We start from the raw sequence: 22,306 nt of genomic DNA, 5'->3' as shown, positions 1-22,306 counted from the left end.
CTCAGAACCCTCTTACCTCCAGATTCCCCCCAGCGCACCAAAGCAGAAAAGCAAACCAGCAGTTCAATAGGCTTCAGGCTGTCCACAAACAGATAGTAGGGCACACGTTCCTCTGAGAACTGCAAGAAATCAGACCAGTCACCAAGCTTATCAGTCCACCATGTTAGTGACACTGTAGTTCACAGAGTGGGAAACTTACTGCATGTTATGGACCACAATCAGTACATTATAAGTCTAATAAGATGAAGTAAATCCAAGCAATAGTCTGTGGCCACTGGGTCTGGGGCTTCAGAGAGTCTGGCTGCCAAATGAGAAAAATTCTCCTCCATAAACAAAACTAGGGAAGTGCCAATTCCAGAAATGAAGTTGGTGAGAAAGACAGCAGGCTGAGGGCAGAAAGCTGGCTATAGACAGGCAAGACAAGCACAGACTGAGCATGGTAGAAAATGAAATGCCTAATAGGAATTCACTTAGGCATTTTGCAGAGTGTTACATGGGAAAAGGGAACCCCCCCCCCAAAAAAAAAACCTCTTTTTTCATTCTTCTCACAAGATCTTCAGGAATATAACCATGGCTTGCTGGTGTCCAGGGTGAGGTTTTGTTTTAGGGATAGAGTAAAGTGATTGGTCAGATCAGAGTTCTTTGGAAAGAGTCATATATGGTTACATGGTTAGGACTTCAGTGCATTCTATAGAGAACTATGAGTAGTCCTAATTCCCAAGAAAATGCAAAGCAAGATGAGTGGGTTGCCAAAGGCACAAAGTTTGTAGGTAGCAAAGCCAGGGTTGAAAACCAAGCTCAACTTTCTCTCTGTACGCATGACCACTGCCTTGTTATTACCTCTCAACTCCACAGTTCTTTAATGTGATTTTGAATGATGGCAAACATAAGCATACTCAACAAATCTAGTTGTCACTAAGCTGTAGAAGCATGTCACAGAAGTGCAACTTTACCACAATATTTAAACAACCAGTTAGTATAGGAATGATGAATCTCTAGTCACACTGTAAAAAAGGAAAACTTGTTATTCAACACACTATGAAATGATTGCTAGAAATGTTGACATAAGATCTAAAACACTACCTCCTCCAATATTTTCTATTAGTTACCATCCAACAATTTATTTTATAGTTCCTTTAAACTGCAGCATACAAATGTTATTGACAGTTGTTTCCAATACTCACTATTTGAGTGTGAAGGACCTTGGATCTTCCAGCCCAACATGTGTCTATTAGTAGTCTGTGCAAGGGGCTCGTTTTTAAAGGTTGGGGTATTGGTGGTCCCCAAAGCCATTCATGAATGACTTTCAAAGGTCTCTTACCCATCCTCACACTAAGCATTGAGAGAATATCTGTGAAGTGTGCTGTGGCCACTGGCTCTGTACTCAGCTGGCAGGACCAGTGACTAAAGCTGGAAAGCCTGACCTCAGACCATAGCCAACCTGTCCTCTCAGGTTGCATGGGAAACTTTGAGCTTCAATGTCTAAAAAACTATCCTTTTCTCATAGCCATGTATATTATAAACATTCACGGGAGTGAAAGTTACATAAGCAAGTCACTTTATTTTGCTAAGTTGACATTTTCAAAGGAAAAAGTTATTATTTACCATCACTTTACAAAAACAATATGAGAACAATGAACAGTTATTACATATGCACATATATTAAAAAGGTTGATGGGTTTCAAAAAGTATGAATTCTATTTCATAAGTGACAGCCAACATATATCATCATTTACTGATAGGTACTCTACTAAGTGTTTTATATACATTATCTCAGTTATATCCCAACCATATGGATGACTCTGGGATACAAACTAGTTAAGCATCGCTTATGGTCTGGACAAAGGGTGATTAAAAAAACTGAAGATTGATGTATCATATGTAATTGTGTAAGAGATTTAGAAACACTTGAGACATATAAAAGTATGTTTAAGTACATAAACCTTCACATAAAAATGAGAGCTTAATGCACTTACCTTGAATTCTGATTTTTGAAAATTATGACAATAAGAACTTGGTTTGTGGAAAATATATATGTGGCTAGAAAAGAGAACATTTATAACAGGTTATTGCCATTAGATACAAAACTTGTACTATCTGTTTAGCTTCCTAGACTTAAATAATTATAGCCAGAAAAACTTAAAAAAAAAAACAAAAAAAAAACCCTGCTGCATCTGTTGTTCTAAAGAGACAAAATAATCTCTGTGGGGGAAAATCCATCTTAACTAACAAGTATTTGAGAAGGAACTGAGCCTGACTAGAATGGAGTTTGGTTTCTAATATGCTGTGTGGATGGATATTCAATGCATTCATTATTCTCTTCAGGCAGCAGATAGGAGCAGGCACAAACACCCACAGTTTGACATTATGTGAAGGGAGAGTCTAAATTGGAAGTCTCTATTGGGTTCCTTTCCTCAGAGATTAGGAACGCCAAAGAAGAGGGGGAAGAAAGATTGTAGTAGTCAGAGGGAATGGAGGAGATAAGGAGAACATGGCCTACCAAATCAACTAAGCAGGGCTCACATGAGTTCACAGAGACTGAAGGGGCAAGCATGGTACTTGCATGGGTCTGTACCAGGTCCTCTGAATGTATGTTATGGCTGCTAGCTTGGTGTTTTTGTGGGACTCCTAACAGTGAGAGCCAATGTGTCTCTGACTCTTTGCCTATTCTTGGGACTCTTTTCCTCCCATTGGATTGCCTTTGTCCAGCCTTGATATGAGGGGTTTTGACTTCTCTTAATGTATCTTGTTTTGTTCTTTTTTTTTTTTTAGAGTATTTCTTTTTTAAAAAAAATATTTATTTATTATGTATTAAGAGGGTGCCAGATCTCATTGCAGATGGTTGCAAACCACCATGTTGGTGCTGGGAATTGAACTCAGGACCTCTGGAAGAGCATTCAGTGCTCTTAATCTCTGAGCCTTCTCTCCAGCCCCTTTGTTTTGTTCTTTTGGGCTGCTGTCTCTTGGAGGCTTGCTCTTTTTTTAGAAGGAGAGAGAGAGAGAGAGAGAGAGAAAGAGAGAGAGAGAGAGAGAGAGGAGATCTGGGGAAGAGGGAGGTGTGGTGAGCTGGAGGAGTGGGGGGAGGGGAAACTGTGGTTGGGATGTATTATATGAAAGAAGAATCTATTTTCAACAAAAAGAAAAAAATTTATTTGATATTATGCTAGCTCCCAGCTGATACTTACTTTTCTGTTTTGAATGACAGTTAAGAATCAATAAATCATATGACCAATATATAAATATACAGCAACAGACCCTGCTGTGAACCTGTATGGTATTATGGCTCAGGATTTATTTAGGAGATGCTAGTCAGCTGCATGGCATTAGAATACTTACTGAAAGCACACACAAAAGTCTTCAAAATCTAACCACATTTCTTTGGAAGCACCTTCATTTATTGTTCCCAAGTCCTCCTGTGACTTGTCCTGTGTCGCTGTGGTCAGGCTAATCAAGTCTCGATCTAACCCCTCAGGCGGGTGGGTGTCCCCCAGTATCAGCTCTCCCTGCTCATCTGGGAAGGGGGGAGGACAAATAGGTCAAGCATATGTTACACTGTTAAGTGGCAGGCTGTTAAAGTGTGCAGAAATGAATGGCAGGGGGTGTTTCAAACTCAAATCCTAGTTAGGGGAAACCAGTGAGATTATCGCTTATATGTAGGTTTAAGGTTTGTGAAGGTATAGTTGACACACTTAGAATTTTATAATTCAGGAAACTTAAAATCTCTCTGGTAAGTCTGGGAACATGTTTTTTATGACCGAGATTAATTAGTTCATGTTCTTAAAATCTGCTTTGGAGAGATTCTTCTAAGAAGGGAACATCCTCGAGCAGGAGCAATGGCTTAATGTATAAGAGCAATGGTGTCTCTTCCAGAGGTCTTGAGTTGAATTCCTAGCTACCACATGTTGGCTCACAACCATCTATAATGAGATCTGATGTCCTCTTCTGTCATGCAGGCATACATGCAAATAGAGTACTCATATACATAAAATACATAAATAAATCTTAGGGGGAAAAGTTTAGCCAGGCAGTGGTGGCGCACACCTTCAATCCCAGGCAGAGGCAGGCAGATCTCTGTGATTCTGAGGCCAGCCTGATTCTAGGACAGCCACAACTACACAGAAAAACTACATCTTGAAAAAAAGAAGGAGGAGGGGGTTGGAGGAGGGGCAGTCTAGAGTATAGAAGGCAAAGTGAAAACATGACAGGTTTGTTGCCCCTGATGTATTCAGCCAGCCCTTTAGCTACTCAACTCAGTGCCTGTATAACCACAGTTTATGTTTGTCAAATACTGTCACAAAACTCATGTAGAATCTTAAACATCATATATACATGTATGTGACATTTCTTTTAGATTTTAGTCTTGGCTAGGTCTTTAGTTAGTAACAGGAACTGGCAATGCTTTCAGCATTTGGACCACAACACTCATGCATTAAAAGGCATGAACTTGTGGGCATCTATCTGTAACTCAGTGACCTAGAGGATGAAGAGCTTGAGGCCAACTTGGCCCTCAGTGAGCTGAAGGCCAGTCTGGGCAATTTAGCAAGACTCTGTCTCACATGAAATAAAACAACAAAATAAAATGATCACATGCACTTTACTCACAGACCCTTAAAATTTCATCCTTCTCCTTTTCTATTTTAGTTTGAACTTAACCTGCGAAATTATCACATGTTTCTAGTATGGAGTAGATTAAAATTAATAAATCACAGGAGAAGCTGATGTGGGAGAAGGGAAAACTAAGTCTGTTTAGAAGCAATTCTTGTGTGTTTTGTTATCTGTAGGGAAGCAAAGACATGAGGGGATGACTAATTTACCTCTTCCAGATATAGTTTGCAATGTAACATTAACCTGCAAAGTGAAAATGAACAATTATAAGTATTTACACAATTACCACAATTAGGAAAGCATGCAGCTTGTTTCGTGGGATATAGGAACCAGGAGGGTGACATGAGGGACTTTCACAATGGAAGGATAGTCCATTTTCAAAATTGTCACAGATACACAAGGTGTAGTTGTTTTGTTTTGTTTTTGTTGTTGTTTTTTTTTTTTCAGAGCTGAGGATGGAACCCAGGGCCTTGCGCTTGCTAGGCAAGCACTCTACCACTGAGCTAAATCCCCAAGCCCAAGGTGTGGGTTTAATGGAATTCTTTATGCTAATGAAATGTGGCGTGTAAACACTTTGCAGATACAAGAGAGTTCACAATTTAAGATAAATCTTGCCCAATCAGGGTTGAGTCAGTACCTGAGACTGGTTTCCTGTTACTGCGCTCATCTCGCCTTGGCTGGTGCTTGCACTTAACTCATTTTCCACGAGGGGAGGAAGGCTGGATCCCAGAGGTGTCCCTTTCTTAACGACAGATCGTACAAAATGCCTAGTGGAGAAAAAACCCCAAAACCGCTGTTACCGCCACTTCTGACTTACAGTGACTAACAAATATGCTTAGTTTTGTCAACAAGAGAAAGTTCTGGTTCTATTAATTTTGTTCTCCTTTTACAAGGAAATTTTTGAAAAGCACTTTACAGGACACCTCTGAATAACATTTAAACTGCTTTCTAGACCACCACTCTATCAGTTGATCTATTGCTGTAAACATTTTCCAGGGACACTGTTTCAAAGATGTGAATTGTTGATTAAAATACAGGATTTGATTACAGCATTAGGGGAACTAGCAGAGTGTGTGTGGATAAAATATCTTGGTGTGGGACATTTAATCCTAACTGTGAGCATTTAGCTTCTAAGTGTGACTTTCATAGTCTCGACCCAAGTCACTTCCTCAAGAAGTCATTAACATGGTCCAAAACAGCATCATTGTAGCATGAATTTCATTGGCATGTGAGAGGTCTATCATAGTATCTATATTTTATACAACTGTTTCAAAGATAAAATCAAATTCTCCACATATAACAGGGCATGGTGGCACACGCCTTTAATCCCAGCATGCAGGAAGCAGAGGCAGGTAGATCTCTGTGAGTTCTTGGCCAGTCTGGCTTACATAGAAAGTTCTAGGTCAGCCAGGGCCACATAGTGAGACCCTGTCTCAAAAGCAAAAGAAAAATCATTTTTACTCACGTAGACTTCATGAACTAGGATCCCCAACCCCATATTCAGTTAGATTGAATTCTCTTACTTACATACAACTTCCACTAGAGGGTAGCAGAAACACATTTATGAAGCTCCAATTGTCTCATAAACTCATGAGCCAATAATGAGCAAGCATGCTGCTACAGCAGTGGAGTGTCCATGAAAGGCAATCATGACAATAGTCATTCTCCCTGTTGATTGCTCTTATGCAACACAAGAAATCTGATTGGACAGCAGAACAGGTCTACGACATGTCTTCCACAGAGAGCGCAATGGCATTCACAGGCCTTTGCCTTTGGCACAGAGCTTGGATATGGGAATTAATTCATAACAGATTACACAGAATAATAGATAAGTGGAAACCAATCAAATGATGGTTGCCTGTTTCTGGGTATTAGAATTTCATCTACCTTAATCAAATATTGAAGCTAAAAGAAGTTATAGAAAATCAGGTATGGGAGTAACTCAGGGAACTCGGCCTATGAAATTAATCCATTTTTGTCCTTATAAACATAGAGATTCATAAAGGCTTGGTATAATAATATAAGCCATATAGAAAATATGTACAGGAAAATGTTGGGGAATATTATTTTAAGCTGTGTTAATTTGTTTATGCTGCATTTGTTTAACCCTGTGTAGCTGTGATACTGTGCCTGTCTAAAACACCTGATGGTCTGAATGGCCAACAATGAGGCAGGACAGAGAAATGGGGTGGGGGTTGTCAGGGAGAGAGGTTCATAGAAGAAGAAATCTGGAGAGAAAAAGAAGTAGCCAGAGAAGAAGGAGGACTCCATGGGTCAGCCACCCAGCTACACAGTGAGCCATGAAACAAAGAAAGGTATACAGGCATAGAAAAGGAAAAGCCCAGAGGCAAAAGGTAGATGGCATAATTTAAAGCTAAGAAAAGCTGGCTAGAAATAAGCCAAGCTAAGGCTGGGCATTTATAATTAAGAATAAGCCTCCATATGTGATTTATTGAAGAGCTGGGTGGCAGTTCCCCAAAAGAGTTAGAACAACAGAAAAAAATGTGTTCTGTGCCAAGCAGCTGCAGGCTTTTATATAAACCTTTAATTAGTATGTAAATGCAGTCATATGAAAGATCAAAGATTGCAAAGTATATTTGAATGGCAAATTGAAATCTTAGATATAATGAACAATCTCCAGTGTCAATTCCATTGGACTAAGGCGTGCCTAGGTAACTAGTAAAGTATCACTTCTGGGGGTGTCTGTGAGGGACTTCTGGAGGAGATTAACATGGGCGTTAGTGAACTGAGTGGGAAAGTTTTGCCTTCGGCATAGGTAGGCACTGTCCTGTCAGCAGCAGGCCTGAATAGCACACAACAGGTGAGGAAAAATGACTACTTTCTACTGCCTGGACTAATGGTTCTCAACCTATGGGTTGAAATCCCCCATCAAATATCCTACATATCATATATTTACATTATAATTCATAACAGTAGCAAAATTACAGTTTTGAAGCAATGAAATAATGTTATGGTTGGGAGTCACAGCATGAGGAACTGTTTAAGGGTTGCAGCATTAGGAAAGTCAAGAACTACTGTTGTGGATTATTCTTTCCCTGCTCACGGACATTAAAATTCCAGGGGTCTGCCCTTTGAACGCCAGGACTTGTACAGCAGCACCCCTGATGCATCAGCCAAACGGAAGTCACATTGCTGCTTCCTGGGCTTCTAAGGCTTCCCACTTGGATAGCTACACTGATGGCCTCCTAGTTCTCTATGTCATCCAAGAAGTTACCTGGCTTTTATACCATTGATCCAGCTATCATCTAGTCATACATATATTGACTCTGTTTCTCTGGAGAACTTTCAGTATAAAAGTAATTGGAAACACTATGAAGCATTAATAAAAAAGAAAACAACAACAAAAAAGAAACAACTCCTCCCTCAAACATGACAGAAACACCAGAAAGGGTACATGATGTTGAGAATGTGCCTGATATGTTAAAATTAAATGGAGTATGACAATGTGAGCTAACTAAGAAAATCAAGAAAACTTAACCAGAGTAAGACAGTGTAAGTTAACTTTAACTGGCTTTGGTATGAAGTGTGCCTAACAGTAGAACATACACTGAGTTGAGTATTTAAATTGTGACTGCTTTTTTTTTTTTTTCTTGTCAGTTTCTATTTCTATCATGGAGAGAGCCCATGATGTATCCTAGGAAAGACTGAACTGTATCTGATAGCATATTCATCCACCACAGCCTGTGATGATTAATGGTATCAATTTGACAGGATCTGCAATCACTAAGGAGAAAAACTTCTGGGGAATGTCTGTGAGAAGTTTCTAGATTGGGTTAAACTGAGGCACCATAGCTGTAGACAGCATGAATTCATATGCTGGGGTCCTAGACTGAACATAAAGGAGAAAAAAGCTGAGCGCCAGTATCCATCTGTCTCTGCTCTCTGACTATAGGTACAATCCCCTTGAGCTCTCTCAAATTCATGCTAAATATATATGCATATATGCATAAATATAGAAATACAACTGGCTCAGTCCATATAATGTAAATTGTATATGATTTCAAGGCTGACCACTTGATTTTAGATAACCAATTGGAGTGGGGGCATTCTTCCCTGAGGAAGGCAATTTCTCTTATTCAATATTTCTAATAAAATGTTTCCAAAATTTAAAACATTTTAAAAAGTGCCCAAATAAGTCAAATATACAGTTACATGTGACTACAACTATCAAATTAAAAGATAATAAAAAGCTTATAATGACTTAGATGCCTCAAATTATTTTTTTTTTTTTTTGCTCAATATGTACTGAGTAGAAACACTTGTCAAATCCTTAGTATTGTATAGTAAATATCAAAATTTTACAGTATTGATACAAAACTTATATTCAACTGGAAAATACAGAGGGGATGGAAAATAAATCACACAATATTCTTCCATATATCTAGAAAGCTAACAGTAAGATAAACATGTAGAAATAGATATTTGGAAGTTTTTCATACAGAGAGGGAATAATAAAAGCCAGAAATATATTTTAAAAGCTCCATGGGTTGTCCTCTTGGGGAAGAGATGGACATATGGCTTCACAAAGGAGCAGGGAATGCTATGCTCTGAATGTGAGTTCAAGTCAAGTTCCTGTGTTCATCCTGAGGTGATGGTATTAGGAGTGGATCGTGGAAGGCCATTGGGATGAAAGCAAAGACTTTATGGAAGAAACTTGTGCTCTCCTGGGAGGTTGGTGTCACTTCCAGCACAAGAAGAGGCAGACTAATGACGGAAATGGGTCCTTTCCACACATTAGATGAACTTGCATCTTGATCTTGAACTCCCAGGCTGACAGGACCTAGATGTATGCTTGCAAATTATAACTCACATGTTTATGATATTTTGTTTCCACAGTCCACATTCAAACAGAAAATGAATGGCCAGAATCTAGTTGTTGCCACAACTACCTAAAACTGTGGATATCGTTTTGGAACTGGGTAGAGGCTGCAAGAGTTTTAAGTAACTTTATAAAAATGCCTACATTGCTGTCTTGTTAAAGATGATTCGGGTGCTAGACCATAAAGAACAGGAAAGTGTAGAGAAAGCCTCAATTTCAGGGAATATGTAAATGATTTTCAAGATTATGTTGGTGCAAATATGGGGGAGGGTAAAGAGAATGCTTAACAGAATATTAAAGTCTCAGATAAAAATGGGATGCTACTGGATGATAATGGAAAGCCTGTCATTGCTACAAAGTGGATGGATTGTTTTTGTGTTCTAGTATTTTGAGAGTAGTGAATGAGAAAGGGTTTCTAGGCAGGGCATCAGGAGTCAGGGGAAATGGGCAAACCCATCATTAAACTCCCTTTTTTTGCTGCTAATGAGATCAACTGTGAATTCCTCTTGTTCAGTCCAAAGAGGTAACTAGCCTGCTCACAGAATACTCTCCCAGACATTAAAAACCACTTTTAGCCACCTAACTCTAGAGCATGTGCATTCCTGCAACCTTGCTCTATAACTGACCAGTCTGTGAGAAAATTGATCCCACTGTGTACAAATCCTGACTCCAGCCACCAGTTGCATATGATTTGGGCTGATGAAACGTCAAGATCTAATTTATATAAGATGAAGAGATAGTTCAGTAGCTTCAGTCTAAAATAACCCCTCCATTAACATTCACTAACCCACAAAAATGCCACCTCAGCCTTGCCCAGCTCTGTTCTCACTCATGAGGTCAGCCGTGCTGCTTTCTAATGGGAACACTTAATTTTATTCTTTGGGAATTTAATACATTCATGGAATGCATTTTGATTATATTTGCCTCCCCTCCCCTCCTTCAACTACACCCAGAAAGCTCTCCCTCATAACCTAATGTCCTCTTCTTTTTATTGAGAACCCACTGAGTTCAAAAAAATCACTGCCCATATGTATGGCTGTGGGGCCATCTACTCCAGCAACCCACCAGAGTCCACACCAGCAAAGAAAAATGACTCTTCCTCCCTCGCCCATTAACCGCCAATGCTCCCCAGCTAGGGGCGGGGCCTGGTGAGCCTCCCTTTCCCATGATGTGATTTTGACTGTTTTTATCTTGTGCAGGCAACTACTTCCATGACTTCCTCAGTTTAACAGTCATGCACACTTTTGCTTCCTTTTCTAAATAAGACTCCTGCTTGCAGGCATTCTGTATCCATATACTTAATTTATGGATAAGACCAGGAGCTCATGGAATCTCCCCAAAGACAGAAGTTAATAGGTCAAAGTCCCATATAACCTTTAACCCATTTAACCATATAACTCATATAACACCTTTAAATATCATTTCTAACAAACCCAGCCATCCAAGGGTTAGAACTTCAGCATTTCATTTTAAGGGGAATATCAAACTTTTATCCTATAATACTCATACATAAAATATAAACAAAAATGCTTCATAATAAATGAAATGATGTAATAATGAGCTATAAAGCGTCTCCTTTAATAGGCTGTGAGAATATGCATATATATTTTTGGCTTCGATGTTCTCCAAACATTCTTCCTATTAAGTGTGTTTTTTAACCACATAAATCACAGATGCAAAGTTAAGACGCACTGGAGAAAGTCTCATATACTTACGTTTCTGTTGGAATCGTAAATGGAGTCATTCTATAATTCAAAAATGGACTTGAAATCTCAAGGAACTGCTCAGGTTTCTTTGGCACAGCATCTGAAAAGTTCCAGTGAGGAAGTGTGAGGTACACTTTCAGAATCCTTCAGAATCTAATGCAGTGCTGTGTAGAGCACATGTTTACCCAGGGATTTCAAAAGAGTTAAGCAGGAATGAACAGAGACATTTCAAATTTTATTAAGTGAAACAATTTACAGATCTTGCCAATGTTAGCTTTCTTTTGCCTACAGCCAGTTTCTTTTGAGGCTGAGAGAACAATAATATCTCAGCGGGTGATGTTAGACAAGTCATTGCATTTGCTGATGCTTTACGTGCAAGGATGACTTTCTATATAAATGTTTTCTTTAAAAAATGGCATCCCTCAATTAACAACCTCAACACAGCTATTTAGGACATGCAGGGGAATATGAGCTGGTTTACAAGACTATAGGGGAAGAAGAAGCAGAGCACACCATGAACAGCAAAGAAACAGTGGATTGAGACTGGACTGTGGGTATGCATAAGTATTAAGGTAGTTTAGAAGTAAGAAATTTCCCGTGAGAAAGGAGAGCAGAACACATCACTATGGTAAACTCTGAAGTTGAACAGGAAAAGAAACAAGACTCAGATAGGTAGCAAAGTCCCTCTGATCATTTTGGTCTCACCCTTCAGGATGAAACTCCCTTCCCATTTTTGTTAAGTTTTTCCTTTACATATTAAACCTAATTGAAGAAAGACAACTCTATGATGAGCCCTAGCATAGTCTGCTGCCTCTATGGGTCCACTAGGCCAAAGTACAGTATGCATATTTGGACATGAGTTGAGCAGCTTTGGGTGCAGGGCTCTGTGGCTTACCTCTGTGTGTACTGTTCTCCGTGGTAGACACTGGTAAGCCCCCAGAGAAGTGTAAATTAGACTGTAAGGCAACATGGCACATACCTTGAGCTTCATCTGTTATGACCGTTTCTTTTTTGTGGCGAATGAGTTTCCAGGGAGGTAAGGGAGGAGGTTTGGGGGGTGCCACAAGGGGACAAGACCTACTTCTGGTCACCAGCACAGGGTGGCTACAGGTGTGGGAAAGCCCGTATTCCCTAAGTTTCTCTGCAGAATTTGCCTAAAATATGGAAAGAAGATTTGAAATGAATCTTTTATCACCTCTTGTATATAAAACAACACTTTTGCCAATATAGAAAAATAAGGACACCAATGTTTCTACCCTTTAATAGAAATGACACTAACATTATATTTATTTGCATCTTTAAGTTTTCCTGAGACCGTGTTTGCTTATTGAAAAGAAATGATTAGGCCATTCTCGAGCTTAAATGCTAAGGAGATTATAAAAGTCTGTAGGCAGTATTTTCTAGGTTAAATCTGTAAAACCAGTTTTTATTATCTAAATATTAAAAGAAACTCACTTGCAATTGTTATTTAACACTAAAAATGTTTTAAAATGTATTCAGGTCTTGTGAGGTGGCAAGAGGTGACCTGATCTATCATAGATTGTAATCCGCTAACAGTGGGTCCTTCTAAGTCCTCCCCCCCCATCACTGGAGACAATGGGCATTGACAGTGGAGACAGACGCTGTCCTGACAGAGAAGTCCCATAAGCAAACCTTCAGTTCTGAAGCTTTCATTGGAATACATAAGAACATTATTTCAACAGAACTGTATTTCCTAAATGCTGCCTGAAGTATGTTATAGGAGAGAGACAGGCAGACAGACAGATAGACACAGAGACAGAGATAGAGACAGAAAGACAGAGACAGAGAGAGACAGAGACAAAGATAGAAAGTTGAATCGATCAATAATCCTACCACAGATTGCTTTAACATTTAAAGTAAAATAACAAAATACTAAGCACACTACAGTTGGTTCCTCCAGGAACTATTTTCTTTCTAATGATTTTACATGACTGGTTTCTGTAATCCCAGTATAGAAAATAATTCAAATTTAAGAGAAAAGTGATACCCTGATTTTAAAAGTACCCTAAGAAGAATCTTTTTTAATTTTTCTAATAGACTGTTACCAATTTACTAAAAAAAAAAAAAATTCCAAAATTTCTGTAATTTGTAAAGTACGTTTAAAACCAATATTTGTCTACAGCATCTAAAGAGTAAACTTCTCCTGACAACTTTTACTTTGTTAGGTGTTAGAAATCAAATCAATGCTCAAAAGTAATATGCTGGAAACTTGGGAAGAATTTAAGGGCTTGAGGGCATCACTGCAGGGCTACATATTAATAGTGTCTGGAATTGAAAGCACACTCAAAATAATGCTTATAAATGGAATAAATTCTACAAAAAATGATTTCGAGACATTTTCTCTGTCTCTGTTTTGCTGTCTCTCCCTCTATGCCCTCCTGTGTCTGTCTGTCTATCTGTCTGTCTCTCTCTCTCTCTCTCTCTCTCTCTCTCTCATAATAACAATGTTTTATTCTAAAAATAATTTCTTTTGGGAACTGTAGAACATTATAAAATAAAACAAAGTATTGTGAAAATATAAAATGTCAACTGAAAAAATGAAACAAGGTATTAATTCCATGCCATAGGTCAATAATCTGTCAAAGGATTGGCCTGATTTAACATGATCAATTTTAAAATGACAAATTCTCATATTTTAGTTTCAATATATTTTCAATCCTTGTGTATCAAGGAAATAATGCCACAAATTCTGGTTAAAATTTGATCATAAGAAACCTCACCAAAGGGTCTCAAAGTCCTTAGAGAAGAATTAGGGGTGAAGAGGGATTTAGACTAGCATCCTCAAAATTGAGTAGGTATTTAATGTCTGTTGAATGATTCACACAAAAAACATATGCTAGAAATTTTGTTTTCCAAGACCCCTTCAGTCCTCCCCCATTTTATTTCAAACTCTCTAAAAGAAGACATCAGAGTTGAAATGGAAGCTTATTCCTCTAAAATCCAAACTGTTCAGGATGCCGGAGAGGAGAGGTGTTGGATCACATAGGGTAGTTCATCATGAGGAGGGGTGTTGGATCACATAGGGTAGTTTGTGAAGTTTTGTTCTATTCTTCTATAGTCTCCAATCTTTCTTAACTAAATTCAAGTTGTTAACTCTATATGTTGATCTTAACACGCTTTGGGGTTGTACCTTTAGTGCTTTCAATAGGGAAGAAACCATTTCCCATGGATTTATGATTAAAATAGTGTGTTTATATTCTCTACTCTAGTCTGATATTTACAGGGGAACTAGATCAACCTCATAGAAAATCAATCTAAAAGAATCAACAGGTGATGTAGGGAACCACAACATTCCAGACAGATGGTGAAAGGTGGGCGGGTCCTTTAATCATATCACAGACAATAGATTCCAGAGTCTTTGGCACCTTAAGCCCTTTTACGGCACCCAAAGGGAAGGTTTATACTGGTGTTGTGGTACTCATGTGCTCCCAGCACCCAGGAGCCTGAGGCAAGAATATCACAAATTCTAGGTCAGCCTGAACTACATGGCCACACCACATCTAAGGGAAAAAGAAAAAGATTTGTAAATAATATTCTGTGCTTAGTTTTATAACTTGAAAACTGCTGCTTCTGAAACTTCTCTACAATTAACCCAATCTCTGTTAGTTCCCAGAAAAGGGATCTGTGTCATCTCCTTGCCCTGCAGACCTTCCAACATACTCTCTCAGCTTTGAACACACCTTTATTATTTACTACCATAACTTCTTACACCTCGGGTTAAACAGCTTCCTTTGGGAAGACCTCCCTAGCTTCCATTCGGGAGAAAGGTCCATGCTTTGGGTCCTGTCCCCCCGCACCCCCCATAAACACATGTATTTTTCCCCCTCATTCATATAGGTAGTCATTTGAGCCATTACTCCAGTATAACAGTTTTCTAATTATTGTTGTCAACTTAATTATAGTCTCTGAGCTTTGTGATGAGAAATTTCTACTATGTTACTCATCTCTATACCTTAAGATCAGAGCACATTGCTTGATACATCACATATACATATTATAATACATGAATTAATGTGCATTGAGGGTTACAGATTTAATAAGCAGTTTGAATATCTCTTGGATATGAGACATGACATACCACAAAATGTGGCTGATGTCTTTAGTGATCCGTACATTGCACCTCTACCATTTAGAACATCTGAGATGGTGCCCATGACACACGTCAGGGAAGAGGAGACCGGCCCTAAAGTCAACAGGAGGCTTGGCTTGAGAGAAGCTTAGGACACACATTGGATTGTGGAGAGCTTCTGATGTCCAGACACTCTGAAAATTTCTGATTGTGCTATTCAACCACGGCTGCTGTTATTTAATTTTGAATTAAAAAGAACAGCAACTACCTCTGTCCCTATGCACATGCTACCACACTGTATTCTATCATTTTTATATTACTACTGCTATGCAGTAGGCTTTGGCTGGTAATAATGGCTTCTGAAATGATGGTATCAGGCTCTTGGGCTAATCTAAAAGATGAACAGGACAAGGGGGCAACAATGAACCTATTGGAATACTTATTTTTCAAGCTACTTCTCATTAACATTTTAAAATTCAACTCTGACTAACACAATGGGTGTATGCACAGTTGTATCAGTATACCCACTTATCCTTACACTTAAAGTAGTGACTTTACAGCATAGAGAACCCCAGTGGTAAGGTGCTATGTGTCTAAAGTTCCCCACACGGGGTCAGGATGAAACAAGTCCTCAATGTATGACAACATTAGTCTAAATAAACTGTATAGGAACTTGATAGATATTATTATGAGAGGAGAAAATTTTCTTTTTTCCTCAAAGAACAAAAAGTTGCTCAAAATATTGTGGAATTCTATAAATGTTATATAATCACTAAACATTAATTAAAATGCAACACCATACAGAAAACTATTAAACAAAAAGCTGGCTTCCAAATGGAATGTAAAATAAGACTCCTCACTGAACAAAAGTACAGAGTTCAATATAGAACATATGCATAGAAAGTAAATCAAAGAACATATACCAGCAGGCACAGTGCCTATGCCCGATTGTTTACACTATGCATAACTTAATTGTATTGCCTTTGGCTACATTTACTAAATTTCTTGTTACTGGTTAAGTTTATTATTTAAAAGCAAGTACCATTTATTTTGTATTATCTTATGATACAAGAAGGTCATGGCTGTGGATCCCCAGCCTGAGTGCAAATTCATATATATCATTTCACTTTAAGAACATATGTGTACTTGAGTCACTGAAAAGTTATTATTAATCAGGAATTATGTACATGAGTTTCACTGAAATGTATAGTTCCTCTATCTTTTCTTTTGTACATAATATAAAAATATTTTAAAATAAAATGTGGTTGTATTTTACCTTTCTATAATTCGATAGTACTATGAACAACTGAGACAATTTTAGATGTGCCAGTCAGTGTGTTAGTCCAGCAGCATGTACCTCCCCACCACACATAAAGCCATGGTATCCCCTTGGTTTTGAATTCTTACCATCTTCTCCAAAGTAAAGATCTTGTTTTCAAACAAATAGAGCGGTGTAAAGGTAGCATATACAACCATATGAGGGGACTGTATTGCTGAAGAACCTGGGAAAAGAGCATATATTGGATCATGAGCATTCTTATAAACATGAAACTAAACAGTTACTTTCTCACTGTGACCTCTTTTATGGAAGTAATGAAAAATAAGACAGGAAAATAGGGGGAGAGGAAGAAACAAAGGAAGGAGAAAGGGAAGGAAATAAGAAAGAGAGGGGAGAATATATCTGGTATCTTTTCTTCTTTTTATAATGATTTAACCTTCACTACCACCCTAAAAGAATCTCCAAACACACTTACATTAGAGGTTATGGCTTCAATATATCAGTTTAAAGGAGAAACTACTGTGGGATGTTCTGTATATCAAATATGTTGCTCTGATTAGTTAATAAATAAAGCACTAATTGGCCAGTAGCCAGGCAGGACAAGCAGGAGGAAAATTCTGGGAAGTGGAAGGCTGAGGGAGAGATACAGCAAGCCACAGCGATGACAAGACAGATGTAAGGTACTGGTGAGCCACGAGCCATGTGGCAAAGAATAGATTAATGGAAATGGGTTAATTTAAGATAGAAGAAGTAGATAACAAGAAGCCTGAGCCATTAGGCCAAACAGTTTAAATAATATAAGCGGCTGTATGTTTATTTTATAAGTGGGCTGTCAGATTGCCAGGGTTTGGCGGGACCTGGAGAGAAAACTCCAGCTACAAATGGCGCCCAACGGCTGATATAATCTCCTCCATGATGCTCTGCTCTTCTGTAAACTATGTCACCCACATACATGAATTCCTTAAACCCAGAACAACAGCACCAAAAGCTTTAATTCAGTTCAGCATCAACCAAAAGTCCAAATTGTCACTGAACTATCTAATTCGCCTCTGGTAAGACTTAAGGCAGGACTCATCTTGAGGCAGAACTTCTCTCCTACAATTCTTTTTTTGGTTGTTTGTTTACATATACATAATGAAATTTTACTCAGCTATAAATAAAGATGAAATTATCTCCTAGAGTTCTTACATGGCTATGAACCTGTGATACTGGACAAAAAAAAAAAATTGTGACTTCAAAATACAATGGAAATACAAGCATAGGACAGGTAGGCACAAAAGCTTAGCAAGGCAAATTCCACTGAGTCTTGGGCTTGGGAATAATTATCTTAGTTGGAGTCTCCACCTGCCCTTAGTAGTAGCCCTATCTCATTGGCTCTGTCCAGAGAACCTGTGAGAACATTTTGCAGTGGCTTCTCCCATAAAGAGCCCTTTCCAAGAGGCCCATTTGGCTCTTTGCATGGATAGTAGGGTTTACTAAAAGTAGGAGGCAGGGGTCACCCTCTGCAACTGAATGGGAAACAGCCTTGTGTCTTGGGAGCCTGATGAGATGCAGTCAGTCCTAATTACCTCTGGACTACCTTCAGGACTTACCTGCATATTCATTCATAGCCAAATAGTTCTATGGTTTGGTCCTGTGGAATTGCAGACCAACAGCCTTCCTTTATCCCATCTGTGTCTCTTCTAAAAGATGGCCTCTGTGTGGATAACACCCTGCTCTTTGAACTTGATCTCCGTGGTGAGAAATTTCCTTATGGGTGGTTTCAAGCCACATTCTTGGTGTTCTTTTACAAGTTTTCTTGTTTTAGATAAGGTTAGACTGAAATTGTTTTCTAGTCTTAAAGTTTTTATTGGTTTCCAGTTTACAATTCCATCCTTTCACCTCCCTTCTCTCATATATTACTACTTACAGAAGAAAACTTAGGCCTCACGCCCAACACTGTGCTGAGAAAACACCTCAGGTAAATACCCAATGTCACTGTTTACAGCTGGCTTCTACAAAACACTAGAACACACTTCTGGTAACCTCCTTTCCAATTTACAGTAAGGATTGCCTTCCATTCCCTTTCAAATCACATCTTCCTTGTTTACAGCTAGGAGCTGTCCCGCACCACCTGCCACATCCAGAATTCTTTTCAACTGTGCATCAACCTCTTCCAAGCATCCATACATCACTCACTTGAAAATTCATTCCCTTATTTTTTTTAGTATTTATTACACCAGCACATTAAGTCATAATTCCAACACCTGCATCAATCCTGTCACACTTGAGAAACAGTACTGATACAGAAAAAGAGTGGTTATTAGGAGCTGATCCATGTAATTATCACCCAATCTACATGGTGAGTCAGGCAACTGAGGTAGTCCCAAGTGAAGCAATGGGTAGTTCCTTTCTAAAGATAACTCCAGTCCCAAGAAAGGTCAGTGTTGCTGGGCCATAGTGGCGCATGCCTTTAATCTCAGCCCTCAGGAGGCAGAGGCAGGCAGATCTCTGAGAGTTTGAGTCCAGCCTGGTCTACAGAGCAGGTTCCAGGACATCCAAGGCAACACTGAGAAACCTTGTCTAGAAAAACAAAAAAAAAGAAAGGGAGGCAGGAAGGCAGGAAGGGAGGCAGGAAGGCGGGAGGGAGGGAAAGAGGGAGGGGGGAGAGAGAGAGAGAGAGAGAGAGAGAGAGAGAGAGAGAGAGAGAGAGAGAAAGAAAGAAAGAAAGAAAGAAAGAAAGAAAAGAAAGGTAGGTCAGTTGGTGTTTTTGTCTGATTCTGTAGGCACTCAGTGGGGAGGAGGGCCTTTTCACATCCAGAATTTACCTGTTGGATAAGGTTCACTCACAGGAGACAAGATGAGCTACTTCACTCCACCTACTGATCTGAATATTAATATCATCCAAAAAGCATCTTCACAAAATGTTTGCCCAGATTTTTGAGTACCCCATGGCTCAGTGGAGACATAAAATTACCCATGACATTAACTACCTTCTAAATTTTGATATTAACATCTTTATGTATAAAAGTATGTTGGCCTAAATTATGTTCCAGTACCCAACATTACACACTGGAACTTCTGAAGCCTTTCCTGTAACAATTTCCTTTTGTTTGCTTTATGATTTGTGAGACAAGGTGCCAGGACAAAGCTGAGGCTGGCCTGAAACTGCTCTGTATCCTGGGATGACCCGGAACTCCCCCATGGTCCTCCTATCACAGACAAAGTGTCTGGGAAAAGAGAGGAGGTTAATAATTTTCAAAAAATTCTAAAGTGTCTGTTATCTCTAAATATAAGATTTATAATGAGGCTCAGATAACCCACAGGTAGCTGTTTTCTCTCTTTTGTTATACCACCTTATTTGACAAACGTAGAAGACCGCATTGCCTATTGCCTTTTTTTTATTAGATATAAACACAAGAAATTTTAGAATATCCTAAAGGTGAACATTTGACTCCAAGGATTCCATTACATCATTTCTTCACAACTCTGACAGAAACCATGTGATTTCCTCATCTAACTTTCTAGGTGGTGAAACAGACAGCCCTGCATTCCAGCATGTTTAATAATTGACTAATATAAAGGGAGGGGAAGAAAAAAACACACTTTGATATGAAGAGATGACATTTAAAATCCTAACCTCTAAAATGGCCTTACAATATTTTTCGGTATCTCTGAGTATCCTCCTTGCTAAAAATGGCATTTTAAGTCTGAGTGTTTTACTGCCTGGAGGATTTCATCGTGTTTTTACGATTCAGATGCCTCCCTTTACAGAGAATGAAGCTCTTTGTGTTTTCTATAAGCATTTATCAGAAAGTTCTACCATCTAATGTGTAGAATTCCTTAAATATCATTTATCATTGATTCATTCTTTGTGAGATTGTACTGTCTTAATATATAACAAGTTCAGCCTGAATCATTGATTTACTAGGAGATGTATTCCAAATCATTACAGAATTACTACAAATACTACAACAAATGCTTGTCAAAGGTTATAAATCTGTGTTCAAATGGATATTCAGTTTCTCGGAGTAGCTAACTTTCATTGAATGTTTCCTATGTGCTGCCCCAGGCATTTTACGTGAGTCAGTTCTCATACAAGCTCTGTGAAATAAGTTGTAGGGTATCATCTTTTCAGGTAAGAAGAATAAATTAAAAATAGGTTAAGAAATGTATCAAAGATGCAAGATTAAGAGGCATAAAATGTGAAGAGTGAGTGGGAAGGGATGCCTAGTCTGTCTGGTAAGTTCTTATCATTCCCTAGAGCAGTGCTTCTCAACCTTCCTAATGCTAGGGCACTTTAATACAGTTCCTCATGTTGTGGTGACCCCAACCATAAAATATCTTCATTGCCACTTTATTACAGTAATTTTGCTACTATTATGAATCATAATGTAGATATCTATGTTTTCCAATGGCCTTAGGATATCCCTGGGAAAGGGTTGTTTGACTCCTAAAAGGGGTCATGACCCACAGGTTGAGAACTGCTGCTTTTGTAGCATTAGTAGAAGAATAGGTCAACCAGAAGGCTTGTCAGGTCATTGGCCACCAGAAGGTGTTTTTAATTCCACAGTATGATAAAAAAAACTCAACAACAAAATAATTTTTCTAGAAGGCTTATAATGACTTAGTACACATACAAAGAAATTCAGTTTGATATGATGCATGTGTGTGGATATGTGGATATGTGTGCATGTGTCATAAAATTAGGAAGGGGACTATGATAGGGGAGAAAGAGACATATTAAGAGAGGGGTGATAAAAGAATATAATGGAATGTAAGTGAAGGAGAAGGGGTGTTATTTGGACAAAGGGTGGGAACCAGCCAGAGGGAGGTAAAGAGTTGTCAGTGAGAGAGAGGATGAATAACAACAAAGTATAATCACACACACACACACACACACACACACACACACACACACACACGAACACCACGGCCATCTTAAAAGTTTAAGTCAACTTATTTGTGGTCAAGAAGTGGCCTTCTTAATCTTGCAGTTCTTTGATCTCTGACATTTCTGTCTTTCTTTTGTTTTGTTTTTAATGCATTTTTGGAATACAGACCATTCTTGCCAGGCTTAACTTTTATTTGCAATACAATGATAAGACTAAATATTATAAATGAGCACTGTGCACATTAATGGGCACTCTACCATGTATTTCTGAAGTTTAAAATCACCAACTGCATAGCCACCTTCCAAGGTATAACAACTTGTTTTTCTGTGATGAACATCTAGGTCCTGATGAATGTCAGCTTGAGATACTTCCTTCCTCATCACCAGCTACCCCACTGGTAAACAGGACCCACATATCTTCACCTTGCAAGAGGCACTCTAACTTTGGCAACATTTCATACATCACTAAGTGATTCCAGCTGCTGTAATAACCACTAAGAGCTATATACCGTTCCAAAAGTTACTAGCTTCCTTGTGCTTGTACATAGTGTGAAGCGGTCATCACAGATCCACAGGCAGGTCTCCACATGCGTTTCCATTGCTTCCCACACTTTCCACCTATGGCTTTGCTGTCTTTAACACTACACTCTCAACTGTGTCAACTGTGTCAGGGGAACAAAAGGAGAACTGCGCATGGGGGCCATCCCACGATCAAGCTGAAAGTGAGGCATATCATTCCTGCTCATGTTTCATGGGTTACAGTACAGGCTAATCTAACTTTAAAAGAATCTGGGGAAACACGCATAACTGTGCTTAACTGGAGAGTGAAAAATCACAAAATTTGGCAACCTCTCCCATACTCAGAAAACACCCTCCTTAGAATCCCACAAAATCCTATCCTAGTCTTATTGAG

At 38.8% G+C, this 22,306-nt stretch overlaps 1 protein-coding gene across 1 annotated transcript in view; it reads right to left on the bottom strand.

The window, feature by feature from the left end:
- Window positions 1-22,306, bottom strand: part of Adgb (androglobin) — a 136,334-nt gene that overhangs the window by 59,729 nt on the left and 54,299 nt on the right. Inside the window, exons 9-16 of the mRNA XM_036169025.1 lie at window positions 16,649-16,743; window positions 12,131-12,305; window positions 11,161-11,251; window positions 5,243-5,372; window positions 4,815-4,848; window positions 3,337-3,511; window positions 1,977-2,040; window positions 17-119 (exon numbers count right to left, since the gene is read on the bottom strand). Of these exons, the coding sequence (XP_036024918.1) occupies window positions 17-119; window positions 1,977-2,040; window positions 3,337-3,511; window positions 4,815-4,848; window positions 5,243-5,372; window positions 11,161-11,251; window positions 12,131-12,305; window positions 16,649-16,743 (867 nt within the window). The remainder of the gene's footprint in view (window positions 1-16; window positions 120-1,976; window positions 2,041-3,336; window positions 3,512-4,814; window positions 4,849-5,242; window positions 5,373-11,160; window positions 11,252-12,130; window positions 12,306-16,648; window positions 16,744-22,306) is intronic.

Source organism: Onychomys torridus, chromosome 19, assembly GCF_903995425.1.
Source record: "Onychomys torridus chromosome 19, mOncTor1.1, whole genome shotgun sequence".
Classification (NCBI taxonomy): Eukaryota; Metazoa; Chordata; class Mammalia; order Rodentia; family Cricetidae; genus Onychomys; species Onychomys torridus.
The sequence above is the reverse complement of the archived record's forward strand: the minus strand, read 5'-3'. Positions and strand labels throughout refer to the sequence as shown.